At 43.1% G+C, this 14605-nt stretch overlaps 2 protein-coding genes across 4 annotated transcripts in view; one reads left to right on the forward strand and one right to left on the reverse strand.

The window, feature by feature from the left end:
* The window catches only part of cacna2d3a (calcium channel, voltage-dependent, alpha 2/delta subunit 3a), a 151711-nt gene that overhangs the window by 22603 nt on the left and 114503 nt on the right, over positions 1 to 14605 (reverse strand). The gene's annotated exons all lie outside the window — the stretch shown is intronic.
* On the forward strand, positions 2522 to 8854 carry lrtm1 (leucine rich repeat transmembrane protein 1). Its single transcript, XM_033629256.2, has 4 exons — positions 2522 to 3214; positions 5191 to 5575; positions 5687 to 5892; positions 7386 to 8854. The coding sequence occupies exons 1-4, from the start codon at positions 3208 to 3210 to the stop codon at positions 7916 to 7918; spliced, it is 1131 nt and encodes a 376-aa protein (XP_033485147.1). The 5' UTR covers positions 2522 to 3207; the 3' UTR covers positions 7919 to 8854.

Here is a 14605-nt window from a genome sequence, read left to right on the forward strand (position 1 = left end):
GTGACTCGGTCTGAGCCGCATTGTTTGTTTCCCATTTACAGAGCCAGGGCTGCGTATGAACAACACCGGATTTTTATTTTCAGCGCACACACAGAATGGACAGCTAGCGGACCGTGAGGAGAAACTCGCTGACTGCACCTTAAAAGCTTAAACCAGAGGATTTTAAAAAACATATATATTCCGAAAGCTTCACTGGACGCCAACCCGTGAAGAGAACATTATCAGTGAGAAATATTCCATTGGTTTGCACTTCTGTTGGGGTGTACTTGTGCATTTCGCATGATTGTTTAAGTGCAGTGTGCAGTGGGGTGCTGCTGTGGCCTGTTTTAGCCCGTGCCCAGAGGAACAGGTGCAGATTATCCCGTCATAAGCTTTGCCAGATCCTTTCAGCAGCCCACCATTTCTACACCCACATGGAAAACCCAGGAGGAGAGGCTAATTTAAGATGCTGGGCAACAGCAATGGAAACACACATGGTATAAAACCAGGGAGAACCTAGATCATTAAACCAATAAAAGATACACCATCATCTACTCTTAAAGAGCTGTGAAAACAAAGGGAATAGCAACTGAGAAGGAAAAAAGATAACAAGGTCAAATGTTGTCAGAATTCTAAAACACACAGCCTTCAAACAATTTTGAAGATGTGATATAAAATTGTAAAATGAATAAAACAATATTTCAAATATAGTTACATAATATAGGATCTGTTCAGCAAGGACGATTTATGGAAAAATAAATCCAACACAAGCAGCACAGGGGTTTGCTCCGTTAAATTATATTAGAGGTTAAAAGTGCACCGATGCTGGCTGCTACCTGGAAGTCGGCTCAAAGCAGAAAGAGAAAAGCCCAAATCTGTCTCACTAATGCTCAGGAATTTTCTGTACTATGGGGGAACATTTAATTTCCCTAGGTGTGATTTAAGAACTGGGGGTATTTATGCCCTGAGCTGGGTTTATGAGTCCAAAGATGAAGAGACGTAAAATCCACTCCAAATCCCCCCCCCCCAATCACCAATCCCAGGCAGGAAGAGATGACAACTGGTTTAAATCCTACAGATATTTGGGAATCTAATAAGGATTGTAAAAACGTATACATCCATCAGCGGGAGGGTGAATCCGAGCGTGTGCATGTATGTGCTCATGTACATGCCGAAGCAACGGCGAAAGTGATGTTGTGTGTTTCTCTTTGAATGTGTGTGCATCAATTCACATCCCAGTGACAGCACGTTCAGGACGAGCCCAAACCCACACACTAGTGTCACAAACACACAGGGCCGTGTGAGAGATGTAGTGATTTGCAAAGTGGCGGTGCATTCCGCGGCAGCTACACAGCGCAGGGGCGGATCATGTCAAGATGCTGAGCAACACTCAGAGGACGAGCAGAACAGGAGGCTGCTGTTAAGGATGCCAGCAGTGTACAAGACTTAGGCTCCACTGACCTCTCCTTCCTGTGTGCAGAGGTTGAGACGAAATTGAGACTTAGCGTTGCTGCATAAATCCAAAGATTTAAACCAGACAGTTCAGTCCTTTACATTTGAATAGATAAATAAATAAATCTATGGTGGCCAAATCTCAAATAGCTCTCAATTAATTAGAAAAGATCACAAGCAAATCATCCTTGTAGTTTGCCCTTAAGACCATAATGCCACATGCATTAAATGCATCACAGGGGACACCCATAGTGATAATATATGACAATCTGGTTAGCGGAGGAAAAGAAGGGCATGTTTTCTCTTTCTTTTTCTGTAACTTGATGCTTAACATTTTGAGACGTTGCAGCACAAACACCACAAAGTGTCTGTGCACATCAACAATATGGGCTTTTAGCAAATAGAGAGGTGTCATCACACATTTGAGGATGTATTTGCCTATGGAGGTGCACATGACCGCTCAAGTGTGCAAGTGAGCATGGATGCAGGTGCATGACCCTAATACATGCATTTTTAAATTGTAATCATGTGTGCATTATTTGCTCAAGGCAAATATTTTCACACATTTACCACAATTAACCAACTCAGTATAAACTGGTGACACATACTGACTTCACGTTTTACTTTATGTGACAGAATGAAAATAATTGTCATGCCCTTCAGCAGAAGAAAGGACATAAATATGGATGGACAGGAGGGCAAATACCAGGGAGAGCACTACAAGACAAGGTCAGCGTGTAAGCTTAATCATATTCATCGTTAAAAGTGATTCCATCATTAATTTGTTCCTGTCTCCTTTGTCCATTTTTTTGCTTCTCCTTTAAGCGACCTACGAGGTCATATAAGCTTAACTGTCAATCCATTTACATGCAGAAAAAAAAAAATCCACATGAATTTACTGCAACAGCTTAATATCCTGCTGTGTGCGTGCGTGCATGCGTATGTGTGCATTCGTGCGTTCCGTGTTGCTGTGCTGGGGGCGTGTTCTGCCAGCCCTTCTGCCCACGGCTCATGCATAATATCATCAGAGCATGCCACGGCAACGGGCATCCTCCTGACTGTGTTCACTGTGTGTCGAAATGTTTTGAGTATTTGTGTATTTGACACACCGCAATCCAGAGCTAATTTTGGTCTTGTTCAACTCTTGCCAGAGCGACAAGAGGTAACGTGAATGTCAGTGTACATGTTTGCGCCCGCTATGATTTAAGAGGAGCAGCTGTCCACTGGGAGATGACACACCATCTCCACACAGTGGATTCAATAGGGGAGCAGAAATAAAACAAAAACAAGCAAGAGGACAGGGGATACTGAAACACAGGCAAAATAAACAGCATTAAGAAAAATACAAGAGACAGAAAGAGAGGCTGAGAGGCAGTGAGAGAGCTACACAGAGAGATATAGAGCGAGAGAGAGAAAGAGAGAGAGAGAGAGAGAGAGAGAGAGAGAGAAGCAGAGCTCCCTAACTCCATTGATTCCCAGACTGGCTGGCTGGCTGGCAGTAAGCTCTCTGTGCTCTGATCTGCCCGCTCTAATGGGGTTTCATGCCCGTGCAGGCAGTGCTGGGGATCCTGAGGGCAACACAGGTTTCTGCTGCTGATCTCGGCCTCTCTAATCCCTACCTATTGACCATATCAGCCTACACAGATGAGAGCCAGGACAGCTTATCTCAACCTACTACTGACTGCTAATGGGTCATCAACCAATGACAGCCACTAGAATCCAGAAAGGGAGCTAAAAGAAGATTGAACGCGAGCGGCCCAAGGACGACTGGCAGATATGAGAGGTAGGAGCTCCATCACTGTGGAGAAAATAACAACATGACTACGTGTGTGTGAATGTGTGTGTGTGTGTGTGTGTGTGTGTGTGTGTGTGAGCATGGCTAGGTGGGCTGCCATCAGCTGCTGAGTCTAGTATGTTGTGTAAACTGTTGTATAACTGAGTAGTAATGAAGCATGGAGTGCTCTTTGCTTGCACCACTTCCTGTATTAAAACAGTTACATGCACACACGTCAACACTCCATTCACACTTTTACATTAACAGCTGCACATTAACATCTCCTCTGAGTGTTTCCCCATTGCAAGTTGGTTTTGACATTGCTACCAAGCTGATTTCAAGCAGTACTTGCTGTGTGTGTGTGTGTGTGTGTGTGTGTGTGTGTGTGTGTTGTGCGCGCATGTCATTACAAGCATCTCTGTGTGTACTTTGGGCTGGAGGGACACATCAGAGCAAAGAGCCATTCTCCTGTGTTGACCTCATTCCAGAGCTGCTGTTACAACGCCCCACTGAGCTGATGCTGTTTATGTGTGTCCATGCATTGTATGTATATGAGTTCGTTTATGAGTAGGTGCACACGTGTGTGAGCGCGTGTGATTAAATGCATCCTTGCATGCACACATAAACACTCTCACTTCACCAACAAGGATGCAATTAACACAGGGCTTTGCACTACAGTGCGCTAAATCTCAACCCAGCCGTGTTCTGATTGTTTTTGTTGATGCGAGCGCCACATAATATCATAACAGCAACACTGCCAAGAGCCACCGTACCAAACTAACACCTGAGATTAGACAGAGGAGCGCCTGCACCTGGGTATTTCTAAACCTGCAAACCACAGTTCACTGCAAGAAGTGCACGAGCCAGGCAGAGACAAAGCGATGATTACATGCTTGTAAATGAGACACTGTCACTTTAATTAGTACACAGTGTTACAATAATGTTTGTTCAAAGAAAAGGGAGCAGCAGGAGATAGGCTTTGTATTTTCCAAGTGGTACTGCTGCATAACTGCTGCATGCTAAATAGCAAACATGTGAGTTGCATGGTGTGACCACTGAATGTAAACATTCAGGTCGTACTGTCCTTTTCAAATCAACATCCCTCAATGGTTGTTTGATTATTACAGATCATAGTTGCACAGTGTTCCCTACTACCAATCTGCAAATAAGCTCCAGGTTGATATGAGACTTGCAGCTGCCTCATCACAAAGGCAGCATTTAGGAGAAGATTGTACTGGGAGATGTCGCCTGATGCAGAAAGAAAAAGATAATTCCCATTTGAGAAAACATTAAACAAACCCAATCAGGAGCACGGCTGCTGAAGAACATTATATGCATATGTACAGTAGATAAACACAGCGCAGTTATTCAGTCTGCTCAGGATATGTGAGAGTAACTTGTGAGCCAGCTACATTCCCAAGGCTTGGGTCGGAGCTACATTTCATTGAGCCTCGAGCTAGTCCAGCCAATGCTATAAATACGGCTGTAATGTTCCAGAAGGAATGGCCATGTGAAGTCATCTCAAAGGGAATCAGACACCCAATATCTGCTGTGTATGGATTTGTGTGTGGGTGGAGTGTGGGTGAGGGGTTATGAGTCTTTGATGAAGTCACCTAGGGCCGCTGTCTAAGGGAGGGTGGGAAGTGGGAGTTGGCATATTAGTAATAAGTTTACTTTCTTGTTTATTAGACAAAGAAGAGTGCTATCTGAGTGAGCTGCATTCTTTTCTACAGACTTCATTTCCAGATGCACTGATATGAATTTGAATGTCTCTTCACGATGGCAGTTGAGGACTGGTGTGAATGTATGCAGTTATGTAATAGCAGTCAAGGGCAATCGCTGAAAGAGATGGTTGCTGAAAGAGATGGTTGCTGAAAGAGTTCACATCTTTCGTCAACCTAGAAAATAAAATATTTTTCATACTTAGATGCAAATGCACGAGCACAGCATGTCTAATCTAATGTTATATCCCCCTGTCTCCACAGTGGTACTGCTGTGTGCCCTCCTCGCCCTCCTCTCTTCGTCACATGCCTGTCCAAAGGAGTGCAGCTGCAACAGCAACACCAAAGTAGTAGACTGCCGGGGTCGAGGCCTATACGACATCCCCCGACGACTGCATCCGGACACCCAAGAACTGTATCTCCAGGATAACCGTATCAGGGGGCTGGGATCGATGGCTTTCCGAGAAATACCACTCGTCCGCATTCTTGATCTATCTAATAACTCTATAACATCTGTTTCGCCGACTGCGCTGCTGGGTCTCAGGACTCTACAGCGCCTAAGCCTGGCCTACAACAGCCTGAGAGAGCTTGATAAGCGGTTGCTTGGACCTATCCGCTCCCTTTCGCACCTTGACCTCTCACACAACAGGTTAGGCAACAAAACTGTAACTGTTGTTTGTCCTTTGTCCAACAATACAAACTTGATCCCACATAACTCACTGTACCTGATCTTGTTTCCTTGCCGTGTCCCTTCTTGCAGCCTGTGGGGTTTGCCTGGAGCCATGGGGGACAGTTTGAGGAACCTCAGCCACCTCGGGCTAGCGCACAACAGGCTAACGCGACTGGACCGTTCCCTGTTGGAGGCTCTGACCCGCTTGGACAGCCTCACACTACGAGGCAACCCCTGGAGGTGTGACTGCCAGCTCATAGGCCTCAAACTCTGGCTGGAGTCCTACCTCTTCAAAGGTTAGACCACTTGTAGCTCCAGGCGGTAGCTGAGGGGAATGTCTGTAACATCTCCAACATCTATCTCAAAGCCTTTCCTGCTGGGCATCATAGTAAATTTTGGTAATAGCACACTATGAATGATACTGACCTTTAACATAAGCAAGTATCCGAGAACTACTAGAGCACAAATGGCTGGGCTCTATTTTGAAATGATGAGTTTACACAATAAGAGCAGAGCCTATTTTGGCACTTTAAATAGAAGGGCTGACTCCAAATGGCTATAATCAGTAGACAATTTGAGGAGGGATGAGAAGGGGACACCATTCCCCTTGTGCCAACCATGACCAAAGTGTGTCCTCCCTGTGAACCTCCAATCCTTCTCCATCCCTCGGGTCAAGACCCAGACATCATCCTATCCAGACCGAGATCTGTAAGCTATAAATCATTGAGAATTATGCGTTAAATCATCTCACAGGATGCTACTAAGCCAATCAAATCTGTGCATTCCTATACATTGCAACTTGAGCTAGTGAGATACACACACGGGGAGAGATGAGATAACTGAGTGTTTGACATGAAGGGATCAACACAGCGGGGTTTAGAAGAGGCTGGAAGGTCAGTACAGTTATCAAATATGGTGGAATGTGTGTGTCTCATATTGTTTGGCGTGTGTCTGTGGAAAGAATGCAGGTTGTTTTGGCTTTTATACTATTATTAATGAGTACTGTGTTTGGGGAAGTGACCACGTGCATGTCGGATCATGTTATGATGTCAGGCACTCTACGCAGCAGCTCCTATGACGATGGTGATGATCTCTACAGCCAGAGATAGAGAGTGTATCTGGGTGATTAAGAGTTAACTCAACTACATTATTTTCCATGCTAGACCAACCCCAGCATGCATTAGATAACAAAATAACCACTGTACAGCAAACGCTAGGCTCACTTGGAGTTGGCCAGTCCGCCTACATGCCTGTGTTACCCTGACACAGCGTTTGTCTTAGAGGCTGAATATTCTAATTACTGCAAAACAGAACAATGGACCCAGATACAAGGATGTATGCTTAACAGAAAGCCGGTGGTTAATCAGGCAGGCAGAAGGCAAGTGTGTGACATGAATACCGAGAGAGATAAATAATAAAGAGATTTAAGGGCCAAACAGAGGGCAGCACATGAAGTCCTAGCTCAATGCTGTCTCCAATGGACTCAACTGATTTGGCTCCAGTGATTGAGGTGTTAATCATATCACACTTGGTAATACAGCCCATAAAAGTAAGCCATTACACCCTACATAAATAAATATCACAAGTAAGGGGCTGGTTTAGGCTCAGCTATGATGATTATGATTGTGGCCTCCTCTCTTGTGAGCTGCCAAAAAGGAAATCGGCACTTATCACAAGTTAATGTGCTTATAATATACAACAACAGACTAATGTGTGTGTCCCTATCCCCTCGTGCCCCTCATTCTTTTACCAACCCTCTCTGATCTAACTGTGTAACTCTGATCCTAAGGTGGAGTGGTGGATGAGGTGCTTTGCTCCCAGCCGGAAGAAATGAGGGACAGAGACCTGCAGAAGGTCCCTTACCAGCTCTTCCACGCCTGCATGACCACAAGCTACCATTACCTGTTTGCAAACATACACCACCTGGAGTCTGAGAGGCTACTGCGAGGCCACACCCATGGCAACCATGCTCATCCTTCCAGCCACACTGTCCATGTCCCCATGGCAATGGGGGAGGGTTTCGGTGGAGGGGGAGGAGGAGGAGGAGCAGGAGCAGGAGGGGGTTTGCCAGAGTGTGAACCTAAGCAGAGGCAGCGGCCTGTCAACTTGCGCCACGCAATTGCCACAGTGATCATCACTGGCGTAGTGTGTGGGATCGTGTGTCTGATGATGCTGGCTGCAGCAGTGTACGGCTGCGCCTACGCCGCTATCATGGCCAAATATCAGCGGGAGCTTAAGAAGAACGAGGAGTTGGCAGCAGCGCAGGGGGCAGATCATGCCACAGCAGATGAGAAGGAACCACTGGAGAATGCTATCGCCTAGGACATGATGGCATGAACCCTGGACTTAAAAACCTGGGCCTCAACCCTTTAACCTAATCCTCTTTGGCTGCCATGTGTGTGTGTTAGTGCATGTGTGAGTAAGAAGGAGAGAGTGAGATTCTGTACGTGCGGGCGTGTGTGTATGTTCACCTCCTTTCTGAGACTTGGGTAGCTAAACTCCACAGGTATTTGACTATGCACTGATGAGAAGAGTATCTTCTGCTAAATGCGGGTCCGAGGGGCAGGCCAAAGAATCCAAAGGGAATCAATTCCATTTTGTCTGAGAAATGCATATCACAGATAGGAACAAATTGCTATATATTTATAATTGTGTATTTGTAGGTATAATAGTAAAGCTCTGGTATTTAAAAAAAAATGGATTTCAGACTTTGTTGTCTTTTGGTTGTTGTTCATCATTTTGAGTCTGATTTTGAGGCAATTTTGAAAACTCATAGTAGGCAGCTGCTGTCAGATAAGTTCTGTTCTAAGTTGTCTGTATCATTAACGTGAGAGTATGAGAAGAAGAATGAGAGCGTTTGTGTCAGTGTTTCATTTGTGTTGAGTGTGTGTGTGTGTGTGTGTGTGTGGAGATGTATACTGTATGCACATATTTATAGAGAATTTAAGAGTCTGTGCCTAATAATGTTATATAGTTTTGAGGAGATTTTTCTTAAAGGATATTTTTCTGAAGATGGGAAATTCGTTGAAGCAATAATGAAACAAACTAAAACGAAAACGACAACAAAACCCTGGACTCTGCCTTGTTGTTTTTCTATGACTTTACAGGTTCATGAATTTGAATTATTATCCTGCTGCACACGGTCACACACAAACTTTTAGATCTACAGTTTTAGAGATCAAATGAGTGCTGATCACATAATGGTAGTCGTGTCATTCAGTATGTATTATTTAAAATAAAGGGAAACATTATACCTGATTACTATATGTCTACTGGCAACTAATTTGAGAAGGCATGCATCCCTAAAGGTCCAGTGTGGAGGATTTAGGGCCATCTATAGCAGCAATGGAATATAATATCAACAACTGTTTTCATTAGCTTATAATCACCTGAAGATAGGAATTGTTGTGTTTTTAATTACCTCATAAGGAGCTGTTTATATCTACATACGGAGCTGTTCCTCTTCCACAGAGTTGGCCATGTTGTTTCTACAGTAGCCCAGAGCAGACAAACCAAACACTGGCCCTGGATAGTGCCATTTATGTTTTCGTATCAGCAACAGTAGTTCTCCTACACACTTGGCACACAAGGGAAGTTACAGTAAGTTGCAATCTGCAACCTCACCAGTAGATGCTACTAAATCCTACACAGTGGACCTTTAACTGGAGACAGTATCTTTAAAAGAGGGGAATTTTGAAAAAGAAAAAAAAACATGTCCACTTCTTTTCTCACTGACTTTCTAAAACTAAAACGAATAAAATGATAATTCAATTTAATCAATCAAGTACCATTTTCTGTAGCCATGTAAGCTTTGGTGAAAAGACATTATCACACTAAATTCCCCAAAAAGCAGGAAAATACCCCTCATTTAAAGTGTTACCATGGTAATCTTGAAATTAGTAGGCATTGCATGGGTGTCTACCCCTTTCCGTTTCGTGTGTTGCCGGCACAGTGACCTTTTTCTTTTAGCTTTTTGGTTGATGAAGTTTCTGTTGCATTATTTTGTCAAATAATCTGACAAGAGAAAATGGTGAAACACATTTCTATGAAAATATTGTGGATTATACTTGATAGAATTTTAATGAGTTGCTGCTTATGAGAAATAAATTTTATAATATGTATGTTCGGATATTGCCCATATAGGGATGTGTATCATTAAAAATAATTACAATGCAAGTACCAATGCCAGTGCCCTTAAAGTGATAGTGATACCAATACAGCACTTCATTTGATACTTTGTTTTAACTGCCAACTCTGTCAAATACAACATGCTAGACTCTGTGGGCCAATCCATGTAGCCGTGTACTGGCAGCCAGGGAATGACTGTGTACAACGGCGCTTTGTCTTGTTAAACAATCACCAATAAATGCTTCTAAACATAACCAGACATGTTCCAACAGGAATGTGATCTGAAATTGGTGAAACATTAACAACATTAGCAACAAAGTTTACATGTTTCCCAGAGGTTAGCGTTTAGCTACATGTAGCAGTGTGAGCTACATCATGTAAACACTTGCAGTGGCATATAAAGAAACTTGTCACTAGCTGACAGTTGGAAATAGAGTATTCACGCCGGTCTGAAGCCTGAGGTTTTTGCTCACGAGGTTACTTTTACCATATATGAAAGAAAACAAGTTAAAGCACCATAAGTCTCCTTTAATTATGTGTCAAGACTGCATAGGTGTGTGTACTTACATGCGTGTGTACTTATATGCGCCAATTTTTACTTATAAGTAATGACACAAAATTCTTCCAGTGTCTTGACATAAGAGCAGATGACTCTGAAGTATTAGAAGTAATTATCTGATTTACTCTGAATCACCAACTTTATCATTACTGGGTTAAATCGACGAGCGTGTGCAGTGATCGGCTGTGAGCTAAACCATACAAATATGTTTTTTTTCTAGATGTGGGTACAAAAAGGATCAGCACTTAAGTCAAATGTGTATGTCTTGAAATGTACTATACAACTGACTGGACTTATATGCAGGTATGGGTTGACTGAAGAAGCTTCGATACTACTTGGTAGGTCGATATCTTAAAGGCGCTGTATGTAAGAATGTGGCCAAAACGGTTACTGCACTCAAATTCAAAATACTGCCATGAGTCGTGTCCGCCCCCCCTCCCCTACAGATTCGAGGTTGCTGGACAGCGGCACACTGGAGACTGATTTGTTTGCCCACGGGCGGCTGCCGTGGCAGGGCCGCGTCCTTGATCTTCGGTTTTCCAGCGGACCGTTCCAGCAAGTCCGGCTTCTCTGCTGCTAACGCTGCTGCTTGGATACAGCTGAGGAGGAGCCGGCTGCTATTGCTATGTACTGGGACACTGCTAATGCTGCTTGCCGTGCTGCTGTAGCTCAGTCATAACTGTAACTGGTGCTGAGACTCTACTGACTGCGTGACTGGTAGACGGGGGTGGGTGGCGCAACAGGCCAAAACACAAATTCAAAACATAATTTGCGGACTGTAAAAAATTTTTTTAAATGCGAATATTCTGGCTGTACTATTGCTGTCGGTGAGATCAGTATGTTATATGAACATTATTCCTTAGTCTCTGTGACATAATAGGAGGATTTTACAACTATTTGCTTTAGATTTCTTACATATAGCTCCTTTAATGGTACGCTATGCAGGATTGTCAGTTGCTATTTGTGTACATGCTCATTAGCGAAAATGAAAGTAATGCTCTCCTTTTTTTGTAGGAAAATCCTGCATAATGTCTCTTTAAAGGTATTGAGCACTGATTCCCAGCCCTGTGCACAGCCTTCTTTTTAATTTTTACTGGAGTTCACTGGTACTATTACATGGGAATTCTAAAGTATTATGTAATGCAATCTGATTCCTGTCTCTTGATTATTTTAATATTTGTAAAATGTCACAGAGAGGCTATTTGGGCAATGTTATTAGATTAATGCAGCTTGCTGTGTACATCACAAAAATCTATTATTATTATCTATATATATCCACATATTGATAATTTGCCATCAGCTGTTGATTTTTAATCTACTCAGTGTCGTATGGAAGCACATGAATGTACACAGATGCCTTTGGTCTTAACGCCTGACCTGAGTTTTGTGGCTCTGTATATTACGGCATCAGACTCCCTGCACGTGGCTCAGGATGTGACCACAAACACTGACACACACACACACACACACACACGCTGAAATACACACGCGTGTATGTACGAACACAGTAACATTGTGACTCAAGCGATGTCTGCAGGGCCCGTGGTGTGTGATGTCATCAGCCTGTCCTGTTCAGTTAGTGTATTAGCGTATTCACAAGTCTACAGCTCAGTGGAGCGCAGGGCAGTGAAAACTGGCCCTAACCAGCCCACGCTAAATTTGCATTCTAGCCTACATCTCTCCTCCCATCTGACTCTCTTATATAAAATCATCGTTACAGACATCCCCCGATCTGACAAGCATGATTGTCATTACTGTACATCAGCACCCGATGTATTAACAGGGTATTCATGAAACCCTGTTACTGATCAGTCATTTGGATTGCTGCTTAACAGGATTGGAGAGAATGATATTATCTTAAAACAATAGTGATCGAGTCAACAGTGTCAAATACTACCGTGGGCTGGTGTAAACTGTGGACTGCTTGTGTACCGCTCTGCTTGAAATCTGAAGTATGCTCTATGTGTGTGTGTGTGTGTGTGTGTGTGTGTGTGTCTATGTGTGCGCACGTGCTGTGGCACCACACAGACTCTCCCATCTCTGTCCTTCTGCTCCAGTGGTTTCCCCCAGGCCAAGAGTACCCACAATGCACTGCTTTCATGTCAACGCATTCAGGCACCGTGAAATAATTTTCTCTTTCTCTGCCCTTTTATTTCTTCTCTTATTTTATCACTGCGTTTCCAAAAGATTTTCCTCTTTCTCCTTTTCTTCAGTTTTTTTTTCTTTCCGCTGTCTGGATATTTTTCTGTGATTCCCCTACTGGCATCACTGGCCCTCGTCTGTCGACAGGAGAACTTACATAGATAATCATCAGAAGGGGCTTTTAATGTGAGGCAAAAGCTGTGCTCCAAATTGGTCCTTGGGGCATAAATTGGGCGGTGGAAAGGACTGCAGTCCTCCAAATACTGTACACTGTATTTGAACAGAACAACTTGCCCGTTCAAGACATTTGTACTGTGTGGTACAGCGGGGAAAACAGGACTTCCAACTGGTCTGCAGAGGATAAACATAATGAAAGTTGGAGTCTCCTCACTACAAGCATAGCTGCCTGAGGAACAGCATTGAGCCAGAAAATCATTGGGTGCTTTTACATGGACTCTAATATTCCACTAAAAATCAAAATAATAGCCCAATTTCAATAAGAATGCCTCATGTAAGCACCTCAATCAGAGGAGACTGGCCTGATCGAGAGGAATTTTCAATGGGGTTGAAGGGGGCGGTGCAAACCTTCAAAAAAATCAGCAAATCCATTCAACAGGAAAATATTAGCGCTAAATAACCATGTAAACGCTTAATAAAACTGTTTCTCTCTGTATGGAATAAATATTTTTTTCTGCACAATTGCCCCACTTAGAGGTAACATTAGGCGATGCAGTGCGCCGCACATGTTGCTACAGCTGTTTCTTCACTCCTCCACTTGCTGATTTTGACAAATAAGATAAGATGAGATAAGATTAGCCCTTATTGTCTCCCTTAGGAGACCGCCGCCTGTGTTCTCATTCAAGAGAACACAGGTGGCGCAATAGTTCATAAATTCAAAAAAATATTTAGCGCTCTGCTAGTGCTACATTCTGTTTTGAGTGCTCTTTGATTTTAAAACAGTAGCCTTAAGGAACGTTGTTACAGCAGCAATGTGGAGCTGCTGGACATAACAATCATCAAATATTTAAAGTAGCAGTTGGCTTTATATGAGACACAGGGAACACGGGCAAATTGTAATGTCTAGCCATATTCTACGTGTGAGGTGTTTAGGGGACATCTGTAATTTGTAGCGACACAAAATAACCTGGGTTAACCACACATCACTTACTACTAAATTGCATTAACAGGCAGAGCCCCTTCTTCTCCTTCATACATTATGTATTGAATAGATTGAATTTTCTCAATAAAGTTGGAAAAAAACGTATTTTTCTGTTATATTTCTGACAGATGAGGCACTTCACAGCGAGCAGAACCACTTTGTGCAAGTATGCAAAAAATATTCTGATTAAATGCTTTGGTGCACATAAATGCACTTCTTCTCAGATCACAAAGAGTTCAGTTGGAATCTCTACTCACAACGATTACAATCAGATTGAAGAAATACTGTCCATGAACTGCAGCTACTGTCTACCTTTCTGCATATTTTAGCCGATTCAAATGCTTGTATTTTGCTTAACATATCTGTCTGGAAAATTCTACATATCAGAAAAAAGATTTTAACTTTTGACAAATCAGGTGCTTCCAACTTTCTTTATGTCATTTACTAGCAAACAAAAATACAATCAGATTTTCAAACTTGTCATCTTCATCTATACTGTACAGTGCCACAGTAAAAGTATTGAATCTATTACTAAATACACAAAAGCTTGATTGGGAGTCATCTAGTTCCTTTGGAAAGAGGTGGGTCGGGGCGTCGCTAGTATAGTGGATAGTGCCAGCACGCCACGTACAGAGGCAATGCCTCGCTGCAGCAGAGGTGTGTCTGGTGCCGGCCTACAGCCCTTTGCTGCGTGTCAGTCCCCACTCTCTCTCTGTCTCCCCATTTCACACACTGTCCTGTCCATTAAAGGCAAAAAGCCCACAAAAATAATCTTTAAAAAAACACTAAAGAGGTGGGTCATGAATAACGTCATATCATAACTTTCTAAGACAAAACTAAAACTGATGTGAAACCACACGCCTGTATCTTTCCTCCTTCAAATTCCCCCACTTCTTCCATTTAATTTCAGTTCCTTTCCTCCGTAACCAAGCTGATGGCAAACAGAACAAGGGCCTCACTCCATACCATCAACTTGCTGATTGCACCAAGTTGCATTATACGGGCGTGACATTGTGGGGCG

Source organism: Epinephelus lanceolatus, chromosome 8 (genome assembly GCF_041903045.1).
Source record: "Epinephelus lanceolatus isolate andai-2023 chromosome 8, ASM4190304v1, whole genome shotgun sequence".
In the NCBI taxonomy this organism is placed as follows: Eukaryota; Metazoa; Chordata; class Actinopteri; order Perciformes; family Serranidae; genus Epinephelus; species Epinephelus lanceolatus.